At 52.4% G+C, this 25,697-nt stretch overlaps 1 protein-coding gene across 1 annotated transcript in view; it reads left to right on the plus strand.

Moving 5' to 3' along the window:
• The window catches only part of NOTCH1 (notch receptor 1), a 79,268-nt gene that overhangs the window by 48,462 nt on the left and 5,109 nt on the right, over positions 1-25,697 (plus strand). The window contains exons 5-29 of the mRNA XM_024206622.3: positions 1,753-1,875; positions 2,291-2,524; positions 3,075-3,230; positions 3,432-3,617; positions 4,557-4,670; positions 6,336-6,449; positions 8,937-9,170; positions 9,605-9,715; positions 11,242-11,434; positions 12,468-12,613; positions 13,130-13,243; positions 14,658-14,777; positions 15,178-15,330; positions 16,009-16,237; positions 17,317-17,518; positions 17,734-17,887; positions 18,338-18,522; positions 19,143-19,275; positions 19,800-20,057; positions 20,146-20,258; positions 21,250-21,821; positions 22,988-23,416; positions 24,281-24,429; positions 25,036-25,252; positions 25,557-25,647. Coding sequence (XP_024062390.2) covers positions 1,753-1,875; positions 2,291-2,524; positions 3,075-3,230; positions 3,432-3,617; positions 4,557-4,670; positions 6,336-6,449; positions 8,937-9,170; positions 9,605-9,715; positions 11,242-11,434; positions 12,468-12,613; positions 13,130-13,243; positions 14,658-14,777; positions 15,178-15,330; positions 16,009-16,237; positions 17,317-17,518; positions 17,734-17,887; positions 18,338-18,522; positions 19,143-19,275; positions 19,800-20,057; positions 20,146-20,258; positions 21,250-21,821; positions 22,988-23,416; positions 24,281-24,429; positions 25,036-25,252; positions 25,557-25,647 — 4,730 coding nt within the window. The remainder of the gene's footprint in view (positions 1-1,752; positions 1,876-2,290; positions 2,525-3,074; positions 3,231-3,431; positions 3,618-4,556; positions 4,671-6,335; positions 6,450-8,936; positions 9,171-9,604; positions 9,716-11,241; positions 11,435-12,467; positions 12,614-13,129; positions 13,244-14,657; positions 14,778-15,177; positions 15,331-16,008; positions 16,238-17,316; positions 17,519-17,733; positions 17,888-18,337; positions 18,523-19,142; positions 19,276-19,799; positions 20,058-20,145; positions 20,259-21,249; positions 21,822-22,987; positions 23,417-24,280; positions 24,430-25,035; positions 25,253-25,556; positions 25,648-25,697) is intronic.

Consider the following 25,697-nt stretch of genomic DNA (forward strand, 5'->3'; position numbering starts at 1 on the left):
TAGAGGTACCCTCCTGGTCTCTGCAGAGTAGCCATCTGGACACACAGTTAATTTCAGTAGTTTCTATAGTTAGTTGTGTCTGGTTTCAGCTAGTGGCTGACTAGGTGAGCACAGAGCTAAACAAACAGCTTGGTGAGCGGAGATCTGATTACACCTGCAGTATATAGCCTCAAACCAGCCATTGCTTCAGCCTAGCCCAGGTCGACAGCATGGTTTTTGGCCGGCTGGCCGAGCTGCTGTAGAGGAGCCAGTCTGTGGTGCACAGTGTTTACAGTAAATACATCACTTAACCCTGTAACAAGGACAAGCGACAGTTTAAAATGTTAACAAGCTGGGGAGGGGGCCCTGCTTGACAGATCTGCTGATAAGATCCTGGCCTCTTTGTTTTGTTCCGCCCACCTTGGGGAGCTGGGAAAGGTCAAAAGCTGTTCAGTTGCCCTGTGTGTCCTGCTATGGGATGAAGATAATTTAAAAAAGCCCCAGCCTGACAGTGCAAAGAAGAGTGCTGGGATTTCGGTAGCATTGGCAGCCTTGATTCATGTTGCAAGAGTCTTAGTGGTGAAGAATTTTCCCTGGGAGGAAATATTGGCTATTAGCCTCATTAAACGGGCTATTAAAATGCAGTGATTCAGAGCCCGATTCTGCAGCCCCTTCCGTGAGTGATCCTCGGTCGCATGGGCGTGCCGTGAAGTCAGTAGGCTGCACTCAGGAGTGAGGGGCGTGCAAAGCAAGGCCCCCGCCTAGTCCCTGTGAAGGATCAAGGTCCTTATTTTCAGAGGTGCCATTGATCTGCCACTTCTGCTGAAGCCAGCAGGAGCTGCGAGTGCTCAGCGCCTCTGAAAAACAGGCCCTGTCCTGTGGAAGTCCTCATCCTCGGCAACGAGTGGGAGGAAACTGGCTGCTGCCTCCAAGATTCCTGCAGTTCCAGAGCGAGATTTCTTCATTTGAATGAACCTGCAGCTCATAAATAAGAGGGGAATGGAGGTGTGACGGTGCGGCTTTCTTCAAAGCCAAGGGTGAAGAGCTGCCACAAACAGTCAGTGCGCGTTAATTAGTAACCTGCCACCGGTTGGACTTGCTGTGCGGCTCAGAATGAAAAGACTTCTTGTTAGTTATTGCACAAGTCCAAGGGAGGAGAGTAATCACTAACCAGCAGTGATGAGGCTTTCCAGCTAACATCTGTGTCGCCGTAGCAGTGACATACAGCTTAGCGCTGCATTAGGGAGCAGACAGAGTCACCTGACATATCCATGCTACAAACACTGCAATATACAAAGCCCAGGTGGTTATTGAAGCCTGATTGAAAATCAGGAATGGAAGAGAAAACGTTGACCTGATTCTGGTCTCACACCATTAAATTAGTCTTAGGCAATAAAGGCTGCAGGATTGGGCTCAGAGTGTCGCTGAAAGCGGTGTATCCTAGAGCTGAAGCGTGCAGCAGTTTGTTGCAGTATGGTCCCAGGGGAAAGGGGAACGGGGAGTCAGAGAGGGAGGAGGGCATTTTGTTCAGCTGGGAACAGAGGCGGAGCTCAACCTAAACCCTGCAGCCAGACCCCCCCAGTCTTTGGTACAGTTCACATTGGATGGAGGCGGTTGGTACCTATCTCAGCACCTGCATCCTGCTGCGGATAGCCAAGCCTATTCCTGGCGTGTGGGAGATCAAGCTCCAATTAGCTCTGTGGCGTTCCGGAGGCTGGGACTGGTTGTTTTCCTCCAGAGCAGAGAGTAGATCTAGGTGTTTCCTTTCCCCAGGTTTTGCTGGTCAGAACTGTGAGGACAACATTGATGACTGTCCTGGGAACAACTGCAAGAATGGAGGCACCTGTGTGGATGGAGTTAACACCTACAACTGCCAGTGCCTTCCTGAGTGGACAGGTAAAGCTGGGGCTGTGGAGAGAGCATGGGGGACTGGGTGTGTGAGCTTAAGGAGCATGGACTGCAGAAGACAGATCATGCTGCAGATGACGCAAATAGCAGAAGATCCATTGACTGAATTGGGAGCAGAATTGGGGCAGATGTTACTGCCAGTGCACAGCTTGCTGTATGCCATAATGGACGTTGGTCTGGTCCATTAGGGCTGATCCTTTGGACTATCCAGTCCAGTATCCTGCCTCTAGCAATGCTTCTGAGGAAGATGAAAAATCCCTGCATTGTACCTAGCTCACTATGCAGGGCTGTCCATGTGGCGGGGAAGGCAGGAGATTCCTTCCTGACCACTGTGGAGAGACCAGCTCATGCCCTGGAGCATGATAGTTGGGTTCACTCACTATGATATTCCTCCCCATTGCAGGCCAGTACTGCACTGAAGATGTCGATGAGTGCCAGCTCATGCCGAATGCCTGCCAGAATGGAGGAACGTGCCACAACAACCACGGTGGCTACAACTGCGTCTGTGTCAACGGCTGGACTGGCGAGGACTGCAGTGAGAACATTGACGACTGCGCTATGGCTGCCTGCTTCCAGGGTGCTACCTGCCACGACCGGGTGGCCTCTTTCTACTGCGAGTGCCCACATGGCCGCACAGGTGGGTGATTGCAGGTTTAGTGTGATACATGGGGATGGAGGGAAGTGTGTGCAGCCAGATTAAAGTCCAGTGGCACGTTCAGGGGACTATATCCTGCCCTGGCAGCAGAGTTGACTTGATCTAATAGCTCTCTGTTCTATAATCCTTGGGCCACATTGATCTCTGGTGTAACAGCACTGGCGTCAGTGGAATTACACCAAGGGGAATTTAGCCCTTTTCCTTCATCCAGGATAAAGAGCGGATCGGTCATTGGACTGGGAGTCTGGAGACCTGGGTTCTTTTCTCGGCTCTTCCATTGTCCTGCTCTGATCGTGGGCAGGCTACTTCCCCTCTCTGTGCTTCTGTTTCTGCCACTGTCGTCTGTCTGGTCTGTTTAGATTGGGAGCTCTTTGGGGCAGGGACTGTCTCTGACGCTGTGTTTGTACAGCGCCCGGCACAATGGGGTGTGCTTTTGGCTGGGGCCTCTGGGCACTCCCCTCATACAGAGGTCGGAGACTTGCCTCCCCAGCTCTACCCTGACAGGTGTGTGCGCGTGTGCTTTGCTCGATAGGCTTGCTGTGCCACCTGGATGACGCCTGCATCAGTAACCCCTGCAATGAAGGCTCCAACTGCGACACCAACCCTGTCAACGGCAAAGCCATCTGCACCTGCCCCTCGGGTTACACGGGCCCGGCCTGTAACCAAGACATAGACGAATGCTCTCTAGGTAAACGCGGGGGCTGCCAGCTTTGGGGGTTGTTTCTAAGGAAATGTCGGGGGATCAGGCCCAAGCTGAGGTTTGGTTTAAAAATACATAAACGGGGCGGGGAGGTTGTGTAATGCCCCGTGACCTCCTTGCATCCAGACATTGGGGCCGTTAGTAGAGACTGTCTAGATGGGTTTTATCAACGGCACTTGTCATTTTTAGGAGCCAATCCTTGTGAGCATGCTGGGAAATGCATCAACACCCAAGGGTCCTTCCAGTGCCAGTGTCTCCAGGGCTATTCGGGCCCCCGCTGTGAGATCGATGTCAATGAATGCCTCTCGAATCCGTGCCAGAATGACGCCACCTGCCTGGACCAGATCGGTGAATTCCAGTGTATCTGCATGCCAGGTGGGTAGAAGGGCTGTCACTTTTCTCTCTCCTAGACCCCAATCCTGATGCTTGGCCCTGGGGGGGAGCATGGTTTACTTTGAGAGGACACCATGGGCATGCAGATCTGATGGCAAGATTGTGGCCACCACTTGCCAATGAGCGATTACTTTGCATGGAAATGTGATTATTTGTAACCTTACCATTAGTGTTTTTGAAACCTTCTAGGAACAGGGACAAGGGAGGTTCCTTGGGCAGGGGAAATCCTGCTGTGGGGCATTTAAAAACCCTCCAGCTGGAAGTCCCATAACTAAACCTGAGAGCACACAGGCCCTGACATCAGCAAACTGAGCCCCTAAGTGGAGAGACCTCCAGTGACATCAGTGGGCTTGAGTCAGAGCTCTGATTTGCAGGGAAGGTCTGTGCAGGTGGAGGTGGGAGGCGGGAGGCTGATTTTTGTCAGGGAATGAAGCTTAGAAGAAAAATCTGCTGCAGGGTTTGTTTTTCTTTCATTAAACTTCCTTGACGATACTGCGGCAATAGGAATATTGGGGATGGGTGGGGAGATAGAAACCAACGAGGGCGCTGGGTGCACAGAGAATGGAGGATCGGGCCCTTTTTATACAATGCCTCTTAGAAACATAGGATTTACCAGACTGGTCCACACTGGGGTCCGTATCCTGTCTCTGACAGTGGCCAGCCCCAGCTGCTTCAGGGGAAGGTGCAAGTACCCCATGATGGAGATTTATGGAACACCTTGCCCATAGAGAAGGCTTCCTGATGACTCCCATCAGCCACAGGTTGGCTTTTGCTCTGGAGCATTGCAGGCCACTGTCTCGTGTTCCCCTAACACGGCGGGCTACATCCATTCCTGGCGTCCCTCGGTGCAGGCCTGCAATGCTCAGCATGTGGGTCTTTTGCTGCAAACTCTGAGAGGCACTTTGGATCTCTGACTCGCAGGTTACGAGGGCGTTTACTGTGAAATCAACACGGACGAGTGTGCCAGCAGCCCCTGCCTGCACAACGGGAACTGCATCGATAAGATCAACGAGTTCCACTGCGAGTGCCCCACAGGTACGGGGCGATCGATAGCATTGCCTTCAGCATAAGCCTTTGTAGTGGAAACAAAGTTGGAATTAATCCACCACCCAGAGGCAACGCTGGGCCGATGGATTTCAACCCAGCAGAGTGGGGCAGATCCCTGGAGCTCAGGGAAATAACGCTCCTTTCGTTTGAAGCCTCCTAACTTTGGCAGCCCGGATATGAGTCTGGAAACTTAAATGTGAGCACCAGGCGCATTCCGGGAAGGGAGGAAGGAGTGCCAGCGGGATTTCTCCCTTAGACCCAGTAAGTGTGTGGGGAGAGCTGTCCAGGATCCTCTCTCCCACCCAAGAATCCCCAACGGCCTATGCTGGAGAGATTCTTGCAGATTATTTCAGCGAGCCCTGCAGGGCAGCGAGCTCTGTAAACCGGTGACTGGTGTATGTGTCCCACTGCCCCCTGTTGGCTGGAATAAGAGCTGCCCTACTGTGTGTCACAGGCCCTGTATTGTGAAGAGATTTTCCTTTAGCTCCAGAGATGGGGACACATGCCTCAAAGCGCAACAGTGTGCAGTGCAGTGACAGTCACAAAGGCCTGAGTCACCATAGAAGAACTGGTGTAAATCAGCATCTCTCCATTGCAATCTATGGAGCGCAACTGATTTATCCCAGAGCAGCACCCGGCCCTTTTCTGGTGTGAGGCCCAATCGGCCAGGTGAAAGAAGAGGCACGGAGGTTCCCTTCATGGCAGCCCCAGCCCTTTCCTCCTGTGGAGCCGAATCCTGAATGGAGCTGAGCGCCCACAAATCCCAGGGACTTCAGTGGGAGCCGTGTGGGTGGGAAGATGCATCGCAGCCCGCAGGCATTCAACGGGAGAGCCCTTCCCGCGGAGCGGGGCCTGCCCAGCCAGCGGGAGAGAGGAGCGAGGATTAAAAAAGCCCAACTTTGCACTTGAAAAGGCCCCAGTGTGGGGAGGAGGGGCGGCTGGGCAGAGGGGCCGCGCTGGCGGGTTTGAATAAGGTGTCAAAGTCAGGGGGTAGAGCAGAGAATGGGGAGACGGTTAATCTGTGAAAGGAGGTTTTGAAGTTCAGAGCCTTCGCTCCTCTAGAGATGTAAATAAGATGTGCTCAATGCTGGGTCACAGCCCCCCATCCAGCCATCACCATGGAAACCCCAGCCCGGTCTGGAAAATGTCCTCTCCTGCGGGGGAGCGAGGGTTCCTCCGGCCTCATGTGTGGGGCTGGGAAATACTCGGATTGTAAAGAATTGAGCTGGGGCGGTGGAGGGGGCAAACCACTGGTGGAATCTGCTAGCTGGAGCTGCATGTCTGTTTGCCATGGCCGAGCCCAAGGGCTGCTCGCCTTCTGCCCCCCCCCCCTTGCTGGTGATAGGAGCCATTGTCCCAAACTTGCTCAGAGTAAGCGCCCCTGTTAAGGGGTGAGGGTAGAGAGGCAGTGAGTGGGGAACAAGAAGTTAATCCAGGTTGTGTCTGGGCTGTCGGGGTGAAGCCAGGGGTTCTTCATTCCTCTGCTCTAGCCGCCACCTCCTGCCCAGTGCAGACCTATCAACACCCGCAGCCCCGTTAGTCCCATTCTCTCCGAGCTGGCCCCTGAAATGCTCCCAAGGAGCCGGTGCTCGTCCCAGCACTCGCCTTGCCGGGGCAGTGCAAAACGAGCTTTCTCTCTGTGTTCTCTTCCAGGCTTTAATGGGCACCTGTGTCAATATGACATCGACGAGTGCGCCAGCACGCCGTGCAAGAACGGGGCTAAGTGCATCGACGGCCCCAACACCTACACCTGCGAGTGCACAGAAGGTGGGGAGACCGTTTGCTGACCAGTCGGAATGGGGTGCGGGTGTTGTCTGGCAGCTAGAACGGGGAGGCTGGGAACTGGGACACCTAGGTCCAATTCCTGCCTCTGCCAGGGATTCGCTGAGAGATCCTGGATAAATCACCCTTTGCCTCAGTTTCTGCCTCTGTAAAATGGGGAGAATATTTAATGCTGAAGCGTTAATCAGGGCTCGATCCTGCTCCCGGTGAGGAGTTATGTGCCTGAATGCCATCGCAGCAGGATCAAGTTCTGGAAGCTTGTCAAGGGCTTTGAGCTGCTTAGGCAAAAGGTGCTATAGAAGGGCAGCATCTACAAATAATGGGCCAGATTCCTGGAGTCAACCGATATCGGAACTGATTTAGTGCCTTGTTTAGACTGTAGGATCTTTGGGGAAGGGACTGTCTCTCGCTGCGTGTCCGTGCAGCGCCCGGCACAACGGGGCCCTGCTCTCGGTCAGTACAGGGACTGGCTCTTGCTGTGTGTCTGTGCAGCGCCTGGCACAACGGGGCCCTGATCTGTCAGGGTCTGTAGGAACTGCCGTTATACCAGTAATGAACCCTACTTATAATCCCACCTGCCTGGGACTTGTTGTTTGGGGTCTGTCCTCTTCCCCTGTCTCTACTCCCCGCCTCCAAGGCAAACGCTAGCAAGACAGAGAAGGAGGGAAATAAAGCAGCCTCTATCGTCCAAACAAGGTGCAAGGCTCTGTGGGCTCGATGAGTGAAACCTAAGGAATGACTGGCCCAAACGATGACATGAGCCCCAGTGGCAAACAGTGGCTCTTTTGTGGAGCAGCTCCCGCCAGAAATCTTCCAGCTGAATGGCCTCTAATTAGTGTATTGCTAATGCCAAGCCCCGATGAAAAGCTGCTATGTGGGTTTCACGGAGGATAGTCAAAGCTGTACTTTGTCTTCCACGCCCCCGCCCCCCACTTCTGGGAGCGGAGTAGGGCCGGATAATGGCGAGAGCGTTATTATCTCCGGGTGCGCGCGCCCCTTCCCCCCTCGGATTCCATGACAAACGCACGGAGAGGCCGGCAGGCGAGTGAGGGACCGGCTCCTGCGCGGAGCCAGCTTAATGATGATCATTGTGTATCACCAGGACAAAGCCCAGCTCTCCTGGCTCTGAAAGGCCCTTTCGTTCGAGTGCGGGGGAGACGCTTTTGTTCTGTGCGCTCTGGCCACGTTCTCAAGCAAAGCCTCATTGACTCCTCGGGGCTTGTGCTCTCGCTGCACTGGGGGAGCTTGGCTGGGAAGGGCGGTTATTAATTAGGGGGAGGGGGTAGCAGTTGCAAGGTTGATCGAGATAGGCTGGCTCTCCATGCAGCTTGGCATCTTGGGGCCCAGTTCCCCAAGAGAGGCTTCCACTCCCACTGAAAGCTAAGGGAGTGTGAAGCACGGGATTGGGCACCTGGGTCCTTATGCTAGAAGAGGCCAAGGAGCCGCTCTCCAATGGAAAGGAGGAAGGAACGATTGCCTAGTGGTTACAGCATTAGCCCGGGAGTCAGGAGACCCAAGTTCAATTCCCTGCTCTGCCACAGACTCCCAGCGTGACTGTTCTGTGCCGCAGTTTCCCTTCTGCACAATGGGAATAATAGCACAGCCCTGCCGCCTAGAGAGGCTCCATGCAGTGATGTTTGTGAGGTGTGCAGATACTGCAGTGACAGGGGCTTGACAAGATAGAAACGCTGGGATCAGACAAGTGCCTAGGTAGATAAAAACACTGTGACTGCATTAAAGAGCAACTCATGTCCACTGTCCAGTTCACCCAGAGGCTGGATACAATGGTGCCACCTCCCCCATCTCGCTATTTGCAAACCCATTCAGACTTAAGGTGGCTCCCTCCGACGCACATTGTGAATCTCTGCAGCCTGCAATTCACCCACTCACCCTTCGGCCTGGCTCTGTTTCCAGGTTCTTTAGACGGGACAAATGTTCCCTACAGAGCTGCTGGCGTGACAGATCAGGCAGGGTTGGGACTGTGGCTCTCCAGTGAAGCCAGCAACTGTAGGCACACATAAGCCATACCTGCTGGCTCCGTGGCATGGTGGGTGGGGAATACCTTGGTCCCAGCCCATTTGACCCCGGGGGCGGGGGAGAAGGGATGAGCCAGCGTGTAGTCTGACTCCGCTGTGGTATCTCCAGAGGCTATGTCAGTGGGCACTGGACAGCGCGCTATCTAGGTGTGGTTGGGTGGAAATGGAATGGCTGTGAGGTTGTCTGTGGATGGCTGAAGGAAAAATGGGTAATCTTAGGACTTAGACTCCCTCTCTGTTCCCTCCCCTAGCTGCTTGGGGAGGGGAGCCAGGGGCATGATGGGTCTGCTCTGAAGGGATTCTGAGCCTTGCAGCTCTCGTTAGGGGGTGGCAAGTGCTTGGCGCCTCTCAGGACCAGGCCCTGCATTAGGAGGACTCGGAGCAAGCGCACGATGTGAGGCTCCCGCTCTGACTGCTGGCTTCTTCCCCGTGGCAGGATTTGCTGGTGCTCACTGCGAAATCGACAAAAACGAATGTGACCCTGACCCGTGCCACTACGGGACCTGCAGAGACGGCGTCGCTGCCTTCACCTGTCTCTGCCAGCCTGGCTACACGGGCCACCTCTGTGAATTCAACATCAACGAGTGCCAGAGCCAGCCATGCAAAAACGGAGGGACCTGCCAGGACAGGGACAACGCCTACAACTGCCTGTGCCTCAAAGGCACCACGGGTAAGGAGTCCCCCATCTAGGGTGCTGTCTTAGCAGTGAACAGGGCAGTTCGGGCTCCGGCAGGACTCCAGCTATCTGTCCATGAGGGGGGGGGGGGGGGGGGGGGTGTGATCAGTCAAGGTGAGTGTGAACAGTTGGGTCGTGGAAACAAAACCAGGGGATGTGGAGCTAATTAAAGCTCTTGCTTTGTCTCCCAATGCCTGGCTGATTATGGAAAAGGCCTGTGGGTTTCCTGTGGAGAGGACAAGTTCTCCCAGCTTGAATGTCTATTTCAGAACGACCTCCACTCCTGGGGGTCTGGAAAAAACTTTCAAAGGGGGGGGGGGGAGAGTGCCTCAGTTCCCCACCCCCACTGTCAGTCTCTTCTGACTATATTTTGTCTTGTCCGTGAGGCCTGAGGCCTGTAAACTTCTTGTAACATTTTCCTCTTTAAGGGCCTAACTGTGAAATCAACCTGGACGACTGTGCTAGCAATCCGTGTGACTACGGCAAGTGCCTCGACAAGATCAATGGCTATGAATGTACCTGCGAGCCAGGCTACACCGGTGAGAACTGCTGCTGGCCACTGGAGAAAGGGCCGGGGGCAGGATGGAGTGGGGAGCTCGCTATGATCGTAGGGCCGGATTTTCCCACCCAGCTTTAATCAAGCCCTCTGATTTGCAAGCTCAGATGGGTATTTAGATGTCTGAATCCTCTAAATCCCACCCACAAACTTTGGATGCAGGGCCAGAGGCCAGTGGCTGGGTCTCTGGGTCCTGCAGACTCCCTTCCCTGACGCTGAGGCTGGGTGCAAAGAGGAGGTACCGGCAGAAGAATTTATGAAATGATGGATTATTCTTTCTATTATGGTAGGACCTAGAGCCCTAATCAGGGATTAAGGCCCCATTGCGCTAGGCGCTGTACACCCATATAATAAACAAGTCCCTGCCCCAGAGAGCTGCCATCTCTACACTGGGCGGGAGATGAGTGCACATTGGAAGACACATTTATTTAGAGAATGTACAATGATTTCACCTCACTGCGCAGAGCGAGGCAGCTGTCCTGCTGCTGAGGGTTCTGCAGCTGGAGAGGGGTGTGCGCCACGATTTTGGAAGTGGCTGGAGATCCTGGATGCCTCCATTCCTAGGGCCCCAACTCGAGACGCCTCAAAAGGACCAGATTTTTCCGAGGGCGGGTGCTCGGCTCTTTCTGTAGAGCGGGCCCCATCAGCTGGTCTCCAGTTGGGCCCCAAAGTCTCGGATCACCTTGGAAATTGTAGCCTTCGCTGCCAGTCTCGGAGGGCTCCATGCTTGGCCTAGCCCAGGCTCTAGCTGCGTCTGAAGCTTGCCTTGGACACTAGTGTAGACCCTGTCCCTGCCTCCTCGCCACAGCGTCGGCTGGTCTATGAAACGAGCTATTCACTCTCCTTAAGGGAGGCGGGGGCTCCTCCCGGCTCAGGTGGGTGACTTAGCTGAGTCCAGGAATAGAGAGAGCTGAAAGCTGTTGCTTAGGCTCCTGCACCGTCAAATCCCATGGGTATCGGGTTGCTGCCTCGTCTAACTGGTTTGTTTGATCGCCGCTGGAAAATGCGTACGTCCTTTGATACGCACAGACCCCAGCTGGCTCCCTGCTCACCCACAGCGGGGGCGGTAGCCTTGCAGAGCCTCTCTGCCCTATGCCTGCTGCCAGGGGCTTTGAATAGGGCCTTTCTTTGCCAGGCTGCCAGCAGGTAGGGTTACAGGCTGAGATTCCTCCTGCAGCCAGAGTAATGTCAGGGATGGCTTCGCTTCCACCAACTGTATTTAATTTAGAAGAGAGGCAAGGCAGGCACTGCTAAGTCACCTTGCCCCAAAGAGGAGTCATGCTGGTGGTTACCAGCCCAGCTGGGGCATGTACCTTTAGAACCAGCACTGCGTGGAGATTCCATCCTACCGTCCTTTACGCAGGCTGGGTGTCCCTTGCACTCTGGGAGTCTTGCCTACCTGCCCTGAGACCCCTGGTATTATTACTCCCCTGATGGGACGTGGGAGAGTTCCCAGGATGCCTTGCATGCTTCACGGAGGTGACGCTTTTTGGCTCTTCCCCTTCCTAGGGAGAATGTGCAACATCAACATCGACGAGTGTGCCGGCAACCCGTGCCACAACGGCGGAACCTGTAAGGACGGCATCAACGGCTTCACGTGCATCTGCCCCGAGGGATACCACGACCCCATGTGCGTGCTGGAAGTGAATGAGTGTAACAGCAACCCCTGCATCCATGGGAAATGCAATGACGGACTCAATGGGTAGGTTTTCAGGAAGCCGACAGCATGTATCTGTCCACGCCGCTCTGTTAATGCACGTTCCAAATTCCAGCAGCACCCCTTGCTATTCCAATTTTGGGCCCCAGCACAGCTCTGCCGCGACACCCAAATCTTGCTCCGCAGCCCTCCTGCTTGTGAAAGTAGAGAAAGAACTGACAGGGATTTGAAGGGAATTTCAATGCAAACAGTCCCCTCTGTGAGCAAGAGTCAGGCTAGCTGTAACCCTAATAACGCAAAATTTGTAGAAGCAAGGATTGTGTGAGGTGAGTGGGAAAGAACTGGGTGAGAAGTTGTTGCGACTTTGTGTTAGATAAGTATGAAATGCGGACTATAGTCTAAATAGAGGTGAGAAAAATAAGATATCAGAATGACCTATGTATAAACAAAATGCAGCTGTTGCTCATTATTGTATGTAACAAAGGTATAAATGCTTGCTGTAATTATTTACCCCTAGAGAGAGACCTGTTTAGCTCTCTCCCTCCACGTAATTGCTAGAGATAATAAAGTATCTGACTTGCTGCACCCAACCTAAGAGTGAGAACTTGGTTTTTCTCCGACATGCTATTCCAGAGAGGGGCTCCCACATACAGCTCGGTCAGTGCACCCCATTGCTGGTGTACATGGCTAGCTACAGGTGCAGCCCCTGGCTTCTACTGAGCAAAGACTGCCAAGCGTCCTGAATTGCCATGGTGGTTTGGGGACTTGTAGAAATCCAGATTTGATCTTGAGATTCCAGGTGTGAAGAGCTGTAGTCCCCTGAGATCTAGCATTTGACTTAATGCGGGTCTCTTACAATTCTGGAATCCTGCAGTCCTATCAAGGAGCCTCTAAAGCGCCGGTTCTCCAACTGCTCAGTCATCCAGGATTAGCAGGGAGCTCTTTTCTCTGCTTCAGTGTGACTGGGAACTTGTGCTTCAAATAAGTTCTGAGGGCTACAAAACAAGGGTTGATTGAAGGGGTGGGGGGGATGAGTACAACTGGACTCTCTGCTTTATATTTTTCTTTCTAACAAAAGCTACAGGTGTGATTGTGACCCAGGCTGGAGCGGGACAAACTGTGACATCAACAACAACGAGTGTGAATCGAATCCTTGCATGAACGGGGGCACCTGCAAGGATATGACCAGCGGATACATCTGTACCTGCCGGGAGGGATTCAGCGGTAAGGGCTGTTGCAACTTTCTTACAGCTGAGTGGCGGGTGTGTGGGAGCTTTGCTTCTGTGGATAGTTCTGTGTGAATTTATTGTCTTGGAACACATGCTACGCATCTATGGGAAAGGCAACAATGGACGGGTCAGCACTGGGCTTTGAACCTGGGACCTTCTGCACTAAAAGTGCTGATCGCCACAACTTCAGCTAAAGGAGATACTCCTCTAGCTGGTAACAGTAGTAAACTCTTAACCTCTTATCTGGACCGGCCTCTAGAGGTAACCAGTGGGTTCTGTGTGCTATGTGTGCATCATTGCCACATTCATCCCGTCCTCCTGTTCTTCTCTCTTGCTTTCCCATCATACCATTCCTCTTGCGCCAGAGGAAACCTCCATCATGGTCTACACCGAGTTTAAAGCAACAGAGGGTCCTGTGGCACCTGTTGCTTTTTACAGATTCAGACTAACACGGCTACCCCTCTGATACTTTACACCGAGTTTGCTGATGTGTTTGGTTCTTCTAATTCAGGGCCCAACTGCCAGACCAATATCAATGAATGTGCTTCCAACCCTTGCCTGAATCAGGGAACCTGCATAGATGATGTAGCCGGCTACAAATGCAACTGTCTCCTGCCATATACAGGTAAGAAGGCAGCCTGTGCTGAAAGTTACACTGCAGCAGAACTGCTGCACAGGCTTTCGGGTCCTGCATCCTTTCCTCAAGAGAGATCAGCCCTGAAAAGAGAGTCACTGAGCAGCATAGCACTCTCCCTGCTCAGGCAGTACTGCACCAGTACCTCTGCAGGAGAGTTTTGCTATTGACTTCAGTGGGAGCAAGGTTTAGCCCATAATTCATAAAATACCAGTCTCCCTCCCTGTGGTGCACACGCCATGAGCCATATCCTCAGCCGGCGTTAAGTCAAAGAGGCAGCGCTGACTTCCTTGGAGCTTTGCCAACTTTCATGAGCTGAGGATCTGGGACTGCATACAGGACATGACGGGGTGACCCGGGCAGTGCTTTGCCACAGCCAAACCTTAGAAAAGGAAACTCCAAGGAGCTTTCGGAAGCGGCAGGGCAGGATTTTGAACTTGTGCCTCGTCCCTGCCCCTTTCTTATGAATACAGAAGTGAAGATGTGGTTTGTGGGCTCTGGGCTCCCGTTCTCCTCCTCATCCGGCGCTGGGTTATTAATGAAAGCCTTTCAGGGTCTGTTTTGTGAACAACTCCTGTTTACCCACTGACACTCCTTTTGGAAAAATATGCAGCAGGTCGGGGTGCAGAATATGCTGTGGATTCCGTCGGGGGAGGAATTTCTGCTGACCTGATTCCTGTTTGCCAGTTTCCTGCTTCCTCTTGCACAAAATGGCAACATGTGCACAATTGTAGGAAGCCATGACTAGTTTCCTGTCTTCGCCAGTAGCCATGGGAACCAATGGGGGGAGGAGGAGGGTGGAAGGCTCTGGAAACTAGCAAAGGCCGACTTAGAAGATAACGGCTGACAAGGAAGATAACATTTTGGAGGGAATTTAGCCCTTGGCTGGTGTGTAAACAGGAAAAACGACCATTCAGGGGCGTTTGAAAGCCCTCCCCCCAAAATTGCACTTTCCTTTCAAATAAAAGCTCGGTTTTGGATTGTCTCCATAGTTTTAATATTTAAAATCTGGAAGGTGGGCGCCCAGGCTGTCTCTGGACTGGGAACTGGGACCAAGTACTATAACACCATTCAAAGCCCCCCCAGCAGATGGGACATCCCCGTCCTTCCCAATAAGGAGCTCCTCTGGAAGGCCTCCAAGAGGCAGGTCATGGGTGGGGAGTGCAGCTCTACATAGGCGAGTCGGTCTCCGTGAAATCTGTGGGAATTCTGAAATGACCCTGGAGGGTTATGGAGGAAGCATGAGCTCCTTTGTCTTGTCAAGGCCTGGAACTAGCCCAAGACTTCTTGGGCAGCGGGCTGGATGCAGCGAGCATGTCACAGGCCCTGCCACCTTTTGTTGACTCGGGACAGCAGCCTGCCATCAAGGCTTCAGCCGTGTGTGTGTGTCTCTCTCTGCCCACAGGGGCTACGTGTGAGGATGTGCTAGCTCCATGTGCGGCTGGTCCGTGTAAGAATGGTGGCGAGTGCAGAGAGTCGGAGGACTACGAGAGCTTCTCCTGCGTGTGCCCTTCCGGCTGGCAAGGTATGGAGGGGATCTCTGCTGCGTGCGCTGATCTGTCCTCTTCCGAGTTCAGCACTCTCCTCTCTCTGGGCAGCCAGGTTGTGCTGAACCCTCCTCTGGTTTTGTGCCTTCCCTTTCCCATGTGGCTCCGAGAATATCAGAACAAAGGTGGGAGAGTGGCTTCGTTGTTCAATTAAGGATATGAGAACCAAGACTCCTGGCTCTGCAACTGACTCGCTGTGTGACCGTGGTCAACTCACTCCCCGTGTGTGTGCTGCAGCCTCCTCCTTCCCAATGGGAACAGTGATACTTACCCAGCGCAGGGCTGATCTGCTCTGGAGCTGGTGCTAGAGGAAACTGTGGTTGCAGCACTTCTACCAGCATGTTAAAATGCTAAAGCTTTCCCTCCCTTTCTTTTGAGGTCAAACATGTGAGATTGACATCAACGAATGTGTGAAAAGCCCCTGTCGAAATGGCGCCACGTGCCAGAACGCAGATGGGAGCTACCGCTGCAACTGCAAAGCGGGCTACACCGGCCACAACTGCGACACCGACATTGACGACTGCAAGCCAAGTAAGAGCTGGTGCTAAAATCATAAGGGTATCCACAGCCCCTGGCATCCCTTACCCTCCTGGTCTGGAGTCAGGGACATTTTGTGTGGTGTGAATAAATGGAGGCTGCAATTGCAACAGTCCCCCCATCCCCACCCAGGGGCATCTGGGATTCCTCTTTGCTTAGGGTGGGAAACAATGTTGCCCTTTTAATGCCACCTGTTGCACCTTGTGTGGTGTTTTTAAAGGTACCCTCGCTGTTGTCCAAAAGAGAATCGGAACTTTTGGACTGGCCCTGTACCCAGTGTCATTATTTAGACCAGGGCAGAGTGGGTGTGAATCAGAAATGGCAGCATTTCACGCCTACTCTGCCCTGGCGCAGATGACAACACAAGGAGCAGGGAATGGAGAATCAGGCTCTGTGCGTTCAGCGCCAGCGCCTGCCTTGGCCAGGGTCGGGCCAGGGCTGCCTTGCTCAGCTGCTTTGATGCTCCTGTGAGCGAATCGGCCGGCTGAGCTCCCGAACTGGAGATCGCTTCAATTTGGGCTGGGTTCTTTTCATGGCTGAACTGCCCCGTTTTCTGAGCGTGATCTGGCTGCTCGCAGGTGGCGGCATTAGGGGCTAATGCCCGGCTTCACTGCTGTGTTTGGGGCTGTGAACTGCTGTATCTTAATGCCACGTGACTGCCTCTTCTTTCAGATCCCTGCCATAACGGCGGTTCCTGCTCTGACAGCATCGACGCCTTCTTCTGCGACTGCCTGGCAGGCTTCCGGGGGCCCAAGTGCGAGGAGGACATCAACGAGTGCGCCAGCAACCCCTGCAAGAATGGGGCCAACTGCACGGATTGTGTCAACAGCTACACGTGCACCTGCCCCTCTGGCTTCAGCGGGATCCACTGTGAGAACAACACACCTGACTGCACAGAAAGGTAACCAGCCGGGGTGGGCGCTGCGTGGGATGCTGAACCCCTGGCTGCTGCCAGGGGGCGACGGTGGGCCCGGGAGTCGCTGTAATGCCAAGTATCCCAGCAGCCCCGAGGGGCTCACTCCATTGGCCAGTGGCATTGGGGGGCCCTCGTGAGGATGCTATGTTGGGGAAGGCCCATATCCTGTCTCCCCCGGGGAATCTCATCTCCGCTCTGGAGTTGCTTGAGGAGCCTGGTCTGGCAACTAATCTTGCCAAAGGGTGAAGGAAGGGATTAGTTCAGCTCCTATTGGCTTAAAAAAAAAAGCCCTCGTTGATTTCTGTGGAGCTGGATCAGGCCCCATAGGTCAGACCCTGAGGTCCTTGCTGTACCGCCACTGAAGCCAATGAGCCGGTGTCTGCGGGCTTTACGATATGCAGCCCTCTCCCAGCCAAAACGCCCACATGGTTCCGCTGGAGTTGTGTTAAGGCACTGGACTGGGACGCTGGAGACCCGCGTTCAATCCCTCGGGCAAGTTGCTCAGTGTCTCTGGGTTTCAGCGGTACAGTGGGGATGCTAGTATATCCCGGCCTCCCAGCAGGGCTGGGAGGGTCACTACGTTCAAGGACGTGACCGGCTCAGATAGAACCCTGAATAGGGCCAGGTAGCTACCTTACACAAAGCTGGGAAATGAAGTTTGGGCCCAAACCATGTGGTGTTTGCTCCAGTCATTAAAATGGTGGATTTACATTGCAAGACCATAGATTTTTTAAAAACCCCATGAACTCTCCTTACGTTAGGTGCTAGCTTGTGAGAGGTACAACCCATGGGCTATGCCATTTAGTGGTTGAACCAGAGGACTAACAGTCTGGACTCCTGGGTTCTGTTTCTAGCTCTGCCACTACACTAAAGTCTGACCTTGGGCAAGACACATACGCTTTCTGAGCTTCAGTTTCCCCATCTGTGCACTTACCTCCTTCCCAGAGGGGTTTGGAGACTGAATCAGTTAATGTTTGTACAAGGGCTTTGAGATCCATGGATGGAGAACGCCATTACAATCGTCACTGTTGTTTACTGGGAAGCAATGTTTGCTTTCCTTCCAGCTCCTGTTTTAATGGGGGAACCTGCGTCGACGGCATCAACACCTTCACCTGCGTGTGCCCACCTGGCTTCACGGGCAGCTACTGTGAGCATGACATCAACGAATGCGACTCCAAGCCGTGCTTGAATGGGGGTACCTGCCAGGACAGCTACGGGACCTACAAGTGCGCCTGTCCGCAGGGCTACACCGGCCTCAACTGTCAGGTAAAGAACAGTCAGCCCATCAATCACATGAGGCCGGATCCTCACGTAGGAGGATCCTGGAAGGATCGCCAGTTTACACCAGCGGAGGATCTGCCCTAGGTTCACTGCAGCTCAGCACCCCAGATCCAGAGGTCCCCTTTCTCCCCTACTTGCTATGTCCTGCACAATCCTTTCCGTTCCCAAGCAGAGTATGAACTTCCTTCTCCTCTCCCCAGAATCTGGTGCGCTGGTGCGACTCCTCTCCCTGCAAAAACGGAGGCAAGTGCTGGCAGACCAACAACCTGTACCGCTGCGAGTGCAACAGCGGGTGGACGGGCCTGTATTGTGACGTCCCCAGCGTATCCTGTGATGTGGCTGCAAAGCAGCAAGGTAACTTCTGCCCTTGCTGCTGTCTTCTGGGCAATAGCGCCCCGGGGCCTGTCAATTCATGGAGGTTTAGGGTCAGATTTCCAAGGAATGGCCAAGCTCTCTTTGGCACAGGGCCCGGGAAATGGGGAGAAAGGTGGCTGTACACCCTGACTCCTAGCACTGCTGGGGGCTAGTTCAGCCTCTGGCACAAGTTAAAGCAACCTCAGGGCTGCTGTGATTTACAATGACTCGGAACAGCTCCCAGTGGCTGCTGTCCTGGCCAGAGATCACCAGAGTGACCCAAAGAAGCCAGAGCGAGGGCCAAGACCTGGCACTTCTAATAGTGCCTTATGGGGGTGCTTTTCTCAAAGAGCAGCCTCCCCGGTACAGGCCCATTTGGCACAAACATGCCCATGCATCGCTGGCCTTGCGTGTGCTTCACTGTGTGCTCCCGGCCTTGTGCTCTCCCAGGCGTCGACATGGTGCACCTGTGCAGGAACTCCGGCCTCTGCGTGGATACAGGCAACACGCACTTCTGCCGCTGCCAGGCTGGCTACACCGGCAGCTACTGCGAGGAGCAGGTGGACGAGTGCTCCCCGACCCCCTGCCAGAATGGAGCTACATGCACGGACTACCTGGGAGGCTACTCCTGTGAGGTACGCTGGCTGCCTGCCAGCACTCTGGGGGAGCACGTGGGGCTTAGCAGTTAGAGCAAAGGGCTGGGAGATGGGGTGCTCGGGTTCTACTCCTGACTCTGCAACTTCGGACAAGACACTTCGCTTCTCTGTGCCTCACTCTTCTCCGTCTGTAAAGTGGGATTAACAGCATTGCCTGTGCATAATCCAGCGTGCTTTGAGATCCACAGATGGCAGGTGCTTTGTAAGTGCTAATTATTCTCTCTCTCTCTCTCTCTCTCTCTCTCTTCTATAAACAAAGCTGTCCAAACTTCTGCCAGACCATACTGCCTCATTGGCAACTGACTAGTTCCCTCTGGGCTGCCCCCGGTTTGCATAAAATTGAGTAGATTGCAGCTGCAATCTGCAATACTGAGGCCCGGGTATTGCTGGGGAGAGAGGGAAAGCAGTGTTTAGCCCATGCTTTGGACATCCTGGCCTTTAATCAGGGCTAGAATAGCCCCCACATGACCGCTGAAGGAAGGGATCAGGCACTCAGATACCTCAGTGATGGGAACAGTATAGGAACCTGAGATTAGAACTGAACAGGTTCATTATCAGAGTGAATGTAACTAATGGTTCCCCTTATTCCTCCCTTGCAGTGTGTTGCTGGCTATCACGGAGTTAACTGCTCAGAGGAGATCAATGAGTGCCTGTCTCACCCGTGCCAGAATGGAGGAACCTGCATCGATCTCATCAATACCTACAAATGCTCTTGCCCCAGAGGGACTCAAGGTAAATTAATGGGGAATACTTTTCTGAGTGCAGATATCCTTGATATGTGCTCATTAGCTCCTGTGTACGCATGCTGGTCTTAATGGCAGAAGCAGCTGCAGGAATATTGGATTACAGTAGCTTGTTAGCCCAGCCATCAAGGAGCTCAAGTGGTCTTGTAACGCTGCTGGTCCCCTCCTGCCAGAGACCGGGTGCCCTCAACTCCCACTGAAATGGCTGGAGGGGAGGTTGGCAAGCAGCTACTCACGCTGCAGGGGGAGACGCCGTCTGACTGCCCTGTTACCAGTGCCTGCCATGCTGACCAGTACTGACTCATGGTTTCCTTGCACTCCCCCATCAATCTGTCTGTCTCCGTCTCTTGTCCTATACTTAGCTTGTAAGCCCCATATCTTTTGGTTCTGGGTTTGTGCAGCGCCCAGCACAATGGAGTCCTGGTCCATGACCAGAGCCCAGGGGCGCTAGGGTAAAACAAAAAATAAATCAGACTGAACATGGGCTGTTCCTCCCACCCCATCTGTCCCCAGGGGTGCACTGTGAAATCAACGTTGACGACTGCAGCCCCTTCTTTGATCCTGTCACTCTGGGGCCCAAGTGCTTTAACAACGGCAGATGCATAGACCGGGTGGGCGGCTACAGCTGCAACTGCCCACCCGGCTTCGTGGGGGAGCGCTGCGAGGGGGACGTCAACGAGTGCCTCTCCAACCCGTGTGACGCGCGGGGGACCCAGAACTGCGTGCAGCGCGTCAACGATTACAAGTGCGAGTGCAGGCAGGGGTATGCAGGTGAGTGAGCCTTTCCCAGCCAGCCCAGGAAGGACCCCGAGGCTGCTGGTAACACGTCACACTCACAGGTGCCTCCTTCCCCCCACAGGCCGTCGCTGTGATACCGTGGTGGATGGCTGTAAGGGTAAACCCTGCAGGAACGGCGGAACGTGTGCAGTTGCTAGCAACACTGGCTGGGGCTTCATCTGTAAATGCCCCCCTGTACGTATCTAACTCCTTCCAGGTTTCACGCAACAGTTATGCTCCATGCTCATAGGAGGGCAAGCTAGGGGATCTAATAGTCCCATGCGGCCTGAAAATCTGAGTCCTAGTACATCATGTGGACCCTCCAAACCAGTACACTGGAGGGAGCTCAGACCAAAGGGGCCAGGTTGTGAGCCCCTTATTCACGAATCCCACTGCAGTTAATGGGAGTCCTCATGGGACAGTAACTGCTCGCAATCTGGCCCCATATGGTTAGGGGGCCGCCGGGAGTGATTAAAGCAAAGGGACTGTGGTAGCCAGGTGTGAGCGTGTGCAGGCCATGACCATGGCAGAGAGAGAGGAATTGGGGCAGGTGACCCAAAGCGGGAGAATGCCATCTATTACCCTACCCAGGAGCCAGAGGGGATGTCAAGCAGAAAGAGGTTTTGGCTGAGTATCAAGAGAACAGTGCCTAGCAGGGTGATCTGCTAGGACTGTAGAAGAGGCTCACACTGGAGATGGTGGAAGCTCTGTTATATAGGCCATTTAAAGCTGGACTGGATGGAGCGCTAGCAAATATCCTATGGGGAAGAGACCTGCTTTGGTAGGAGGTGGATGATCGCATGGTAGAGGAGCGTATAGATTTTTCCCCATGTTTAATTTCAAGGTAAATGTTAAGGCTGTACTTTGATTTATTATTTTTGATAATAGTTAGGTGCCTGATTCCCAATTACTTTCAATGGGATTTAAGCACCTAACTCCCTTAGGCTGTAATTTACTACAGAATGTTACAGTTATTGTCCCAGACCTGTGGCCAGGCTGGCCATAACGATGATGAGAGAATTCAGTGTCTAACACAGAACTGGACACCAAACCAGTGTGCTAGGTCACGGCTCTTCAGCTTTCACTATCTCCCTAGCAGTTTGTTCCTCCTGATCCACACTTCACAAGGCTGATGGCTGCAACATCAGAGACACTAACTCTGCCTCCCTGGCTCTTGTCTCCCCAGGATTTTGACGGCGCCACTTGTGAAAACGACTCGCGCACCTGTGGGAATCTGCGCTGCCTGAACGGCGGCACCTGCATCTCCAGCCACATGAGCTCCAGGTGCATATGTGATCCTGCCTTCACGGGGCCAGACTGCCAGTACCCCATCAGCAGCCCTTGCCATTCAAACCAATGTTACAACGGGGGCACCTGTGAATACTTCAGTGACGCTCCCCCATATTTCCGGTGCAAATGCCCTGCAAATTTCAATGGCCTATACTGCCACATCCTGGATTTCGATTTCCCAGGAGGCATCGGCCGGGACATCCCCCCACCCACAATTGAGGAGAAATGTGAGATACCCGATTGCGCGGGTTTCGCTGGCAACAAGATCTGCGATGCGAAGTGCAACAACCATTCCTGCGGCTGGGACGGAGGGGACTGTTCCCTCAACTTCAACGACCCCTGGAAGAACTGCTCCCAGTCGCTGGAGTGCTGGAAGTATTTCAACAACGAGCGGTGCGACAAGCAGTGCAACAACTCCGGGTGTCTGTATGACGGCTTTGACTGCCAGAAGGTGGAAGGGCAATGCAAGTAAGCAACCTCCTCCCCGTCCCTGTCCCTTCAAAGCCAGGGTCTTTCTGCTGATTATCGGAGGAACGTCTGCTGCTTGTTTTGCTTCTCCAGATGCTATTTCATATCTGGTGGGGCCAAATCCTGAGCAACCTCAACATCCACTGACTTCACTGGAAGTTGTAGGTGCTCACAACTTCCTGGGTTTGGCCCTTCTTTGACTAGATCGCCACATTATGTAACACCCCTGTTGGCTCCTTTTCGGGCATCTCTGCTGATGGAGCATCCTGCATAGAAATTCACCACTTTGGTGAATTCTACTCTACAGATAGCAGTGCCTTGTTGAGTTTGGCACTGTTACTGCTTAGTGGGAGATCAGCAAGAAACCACCAGGATTCTATAGGAAGTGGTGCTCATGTTACAATGGGTGGAACTCGTAGACTTTAAGGTCAGAAGGGACCATCATGATCATCTAGTCTGACCTCCTGCACATTGCAGGCCACAGAACCTCACCCACCCACTCCAGTAATGGACCCCTAATCTCTGGCTGAGTTACTGAAGTCCTCAAATCAAGATTTAAAGACTTCAAGTTACAGAGAATCCACCATTTACACTAGTTTAAACCTGCAAGTGACCCATGCCCCATGCTGCAGAGGAAGGTGAAAACCCTCCAGGGTCTCTGCCAATCTGACCTGGGGGGAAATTCCCTCCCGACCCCAAATATGGCGATCAGTTGGATCCTGAGCATGTGGGCCAATACTGAAGCCATCCTTCTGGTGTGCTGCCGATGGCACCAACTTTCAGAAAGCCCCCAAATACTTGCTGGCATTTACTGAACATTCGTTTGCAATAGTATGGATTTGATCTCAGGTTCCTGGACAGACTCTTTTGAGTAATTGTATTCTGCCTCTCTCAACTTCCCTGGGTCAAAGTCATTGTCTTCACATCCCGTCCTAAATTGCTACCTACAGTTTAATAGCTGCCATGTTTCACCCCAGAAGTGGTTGCTTTTCAGTGTTGCATAAAGTGATTCCCCTCATTATAAGGCAATTTAGGATGTCAGGGTGAGCAGTGCTGTTGTTACAGGACAGAAATCCTTGAAACTCCTACTGCTATCTTAGTAGATGGATAATAAGAGTGGCTGTTGGTGTAATTAATCCTTTTCCCTTTCTTTTCCTTCTCCCTAGTCCTCTGTATGACCAATACTGTAAAGATCACTTTTCAGATGGTCACTGCGACCAGGGGTGTAACAACGCTGAGTGTGAATGGGATGGTCTGGACTGTGCCAACAACATGCCTGAGAAACTTGCAGATGGCACTTTGGTAGTGGTGGTCCTGATAACCCCAGAGAACCTGAAGAACAACTCCTTCAACTTCCTCCGGGAGCTCAGCCGCGTCCTTCACACCAATGTGGTCTTCAAGAAGAACCCCAAGGGAGAGTACATGATCTTCCCATACTATGGCAATGAAGAGGAGCTGAAAAAGCACCACATCAAGAGGTCGACGGAGAACTGGTCGGACATGCCCAGCGCCGTCTTCAACACAATAAAGACGTCCCTCTCGTCGCGTGTCGGTGAAAGGCAGCGGAGAGAGCTGGATCAGATGGATATAAGAGGGTGAGGGGGCAGAGAAAAGGCTTTCATTGGACAGCAGTTATTGTGCCCTATTAATATTAATAATCCGCTCTAAGGAAAATGCTGCAGGACGGAGAATTTTACCTAGATGTTGGTTTTAAATATGAAGTGGAACCGAATTTCTTATGCAAAAGAAGTTGGGAAGGGGGTGTCAATGCTGACAGGTTTCTGGTTTGGAATTTATTTTTTTAAATAATGCTACAACTGACATGGCTAATGGAGTCCCATGTGTTGACTAGGAGTCACTCTGCGGGGGTGCGACTGGCAGTCAGAACTAGATTGGCTCTCATTATTTTAGGAAGTCACTTAGTTAAGCCTCGGTTTCCTGACTGTAGAGGTCTGTTATGAGTCTCAATTGCTGCAAAGTTGCAAGGTGCTTTGAGACACTTGCTGAAAAGTGCTGTGTAGCTACAAAGGGCCCAATTCTCCTCCTGCTCGGAGCAGTAGAAGTCAGGAGTCCCTCCACTAAAATCAGCGGAGAATACGATGGGGTAAAACTGGTGTGAGAAGAGATTCAGGCCCCAAGTAGTATTGTTATTTATTACCCTATCGTGTTTGTGTGACTTCTGTCGTTGCTAAGGAAAGACATTCCTGTGTTACTGAACAGCTGACAAATAGATTTGGAGCTAAATCCTACAGTCCTCACACAGGTAAAACTCCAATTGACATTAGCGAGAGCTGTGCCTAACTTAGGTCTGCAGGTTTGGCCCATGCATGAGTAAACAAGTCTGTTTCCACCATCTTAATCCACCCTGATGTGGGGTTATGGGGAGAACAGACATAGGTCTTGCCTCTCCTTCAGTCTGATCATTGCTCTCTATTTCCATTTGCTCTTCTTCCATACAGATCCATCATATACTTGGAAATCGACAACCGCCAGTGCATCCAGTCCTCCTCGCAATGCTTTCAGAGCGCAACTGACGTGGCGGCTTTCCTGGGTGCCTTGGCCTCACTTGGTAACCTGAACATCCCCTACAAAATAGAAGCCGTTAAAAGTAAGTTTAGCTGGCAGCTGCTGGAGGGATTGAGACTGGAGGTGATTGAAACTTTCCAGCCCACATCCGTGATCCAATTATCAGCCAGCCGAGCTCAGAATGCTGTATCCAGAGACAGTTCGGCTTTAATAACCTTGAATCTTTTGTGTTTATTAAATCTAAATTAATAAACTAATTCTGTATTTTTTTTTATTTTGCTTAGTTCGGGTTTATTTCAAAATCATTACAGCTAAAAAAGGGGGGAAAAAACCCAACTCCAATCAATCAGTGACATGTGAGGAGCTGGAGTTTGTATCTTCGAAATCCCCCTGAATCCTTTTGTCTTAACAGCTCAATGAGAGCGCAGTGATTTGAAGTTTGCTAATCCTTTTCCTTAAAGGAGAGAAAAGTAAAGCTGTCTCCTGATGCAGCGGGCTTGTGCAGAGGAGAATTTGCCAATAGTTTGCAATTCTGATTAATAGCGTATAAAATGACCTTATTTTGAGGGATGATTTAGATCAGCCATAGGTACCTCTATTAACTAATTTCGCTTCATTTGTGCTCCATCACCAGTTTGATATGCAGCTTAATGTCTCACTTTCTCCATGCGCCCCACTCTTTTTTTAGGTGAAACAGCTGAGCCCCAGAGGAACTCCCAGCTGTATCCTATGTATGTGGTGGTGGCTGCACTTGTCTTGCTTGCTTTCATTGGAGTGGGAGTAGTGGTATCTCGAAAGCGGCGCAGGGAGCATGGGCAGCTCTGGTTCCCAGAAGGCTTCAAAGTGACAGAGTCAAGCAAGAAGAAGCGACGAGAACCACTTGGGGAGGATTCCGTTGGACTGAAGTGAGTAATCTTACTGTTAACCTGTTAAATGCTGTGGCGTGCAGCTACTAATGGCAGTGCTACTCTAACGGAACCGTTCGAGCTCTCTCCTTTAGTGCTTGATACGCTACAGCAGGGAAAAGGTTATAGAGTTCTCAGGGTTTTGCAAGGGGAGAACAATACCCTAGCTTTGTGGGGATTTTAATGTTTTGTAAATTACCATGAATTTCTTCATTTAGTTTTGTGCATGTAAAGCATGTGACCCATTGCCTCTCCGTTTTTGCAGAAGAACTAATTACTTGAGTTTTTCTGTTTTTTTTTAAAGACCCCTGAAAAATGCTTCTGATGGCACCTTGATGGATGACAACCAGAATGAATGGGGTGATGAAGAAACCTTGGACACTAAGAAGTTCAGGGTAAGTGAACAGTAACATTGAGCTATTTCATTAGGAAGGTGAACAGTGCT

The sequence above is a fragment of the Terrapene carolina genome, unplaced genomic scaffold (assembly GCF_002925995.2).
Source record: "Terrapene carolina triunguis isolate 2854851 unplaced genomic scaffold, T_m_triunguis-2.0 Scaffold238, whole genome shotgun sequence".
In the NCBI taxonomy this organism is placed as follows: Eukaryota; Metazoa; Chordata; order Testudines; family Emydidae; genus Terrapene; species Terrapene triunguis.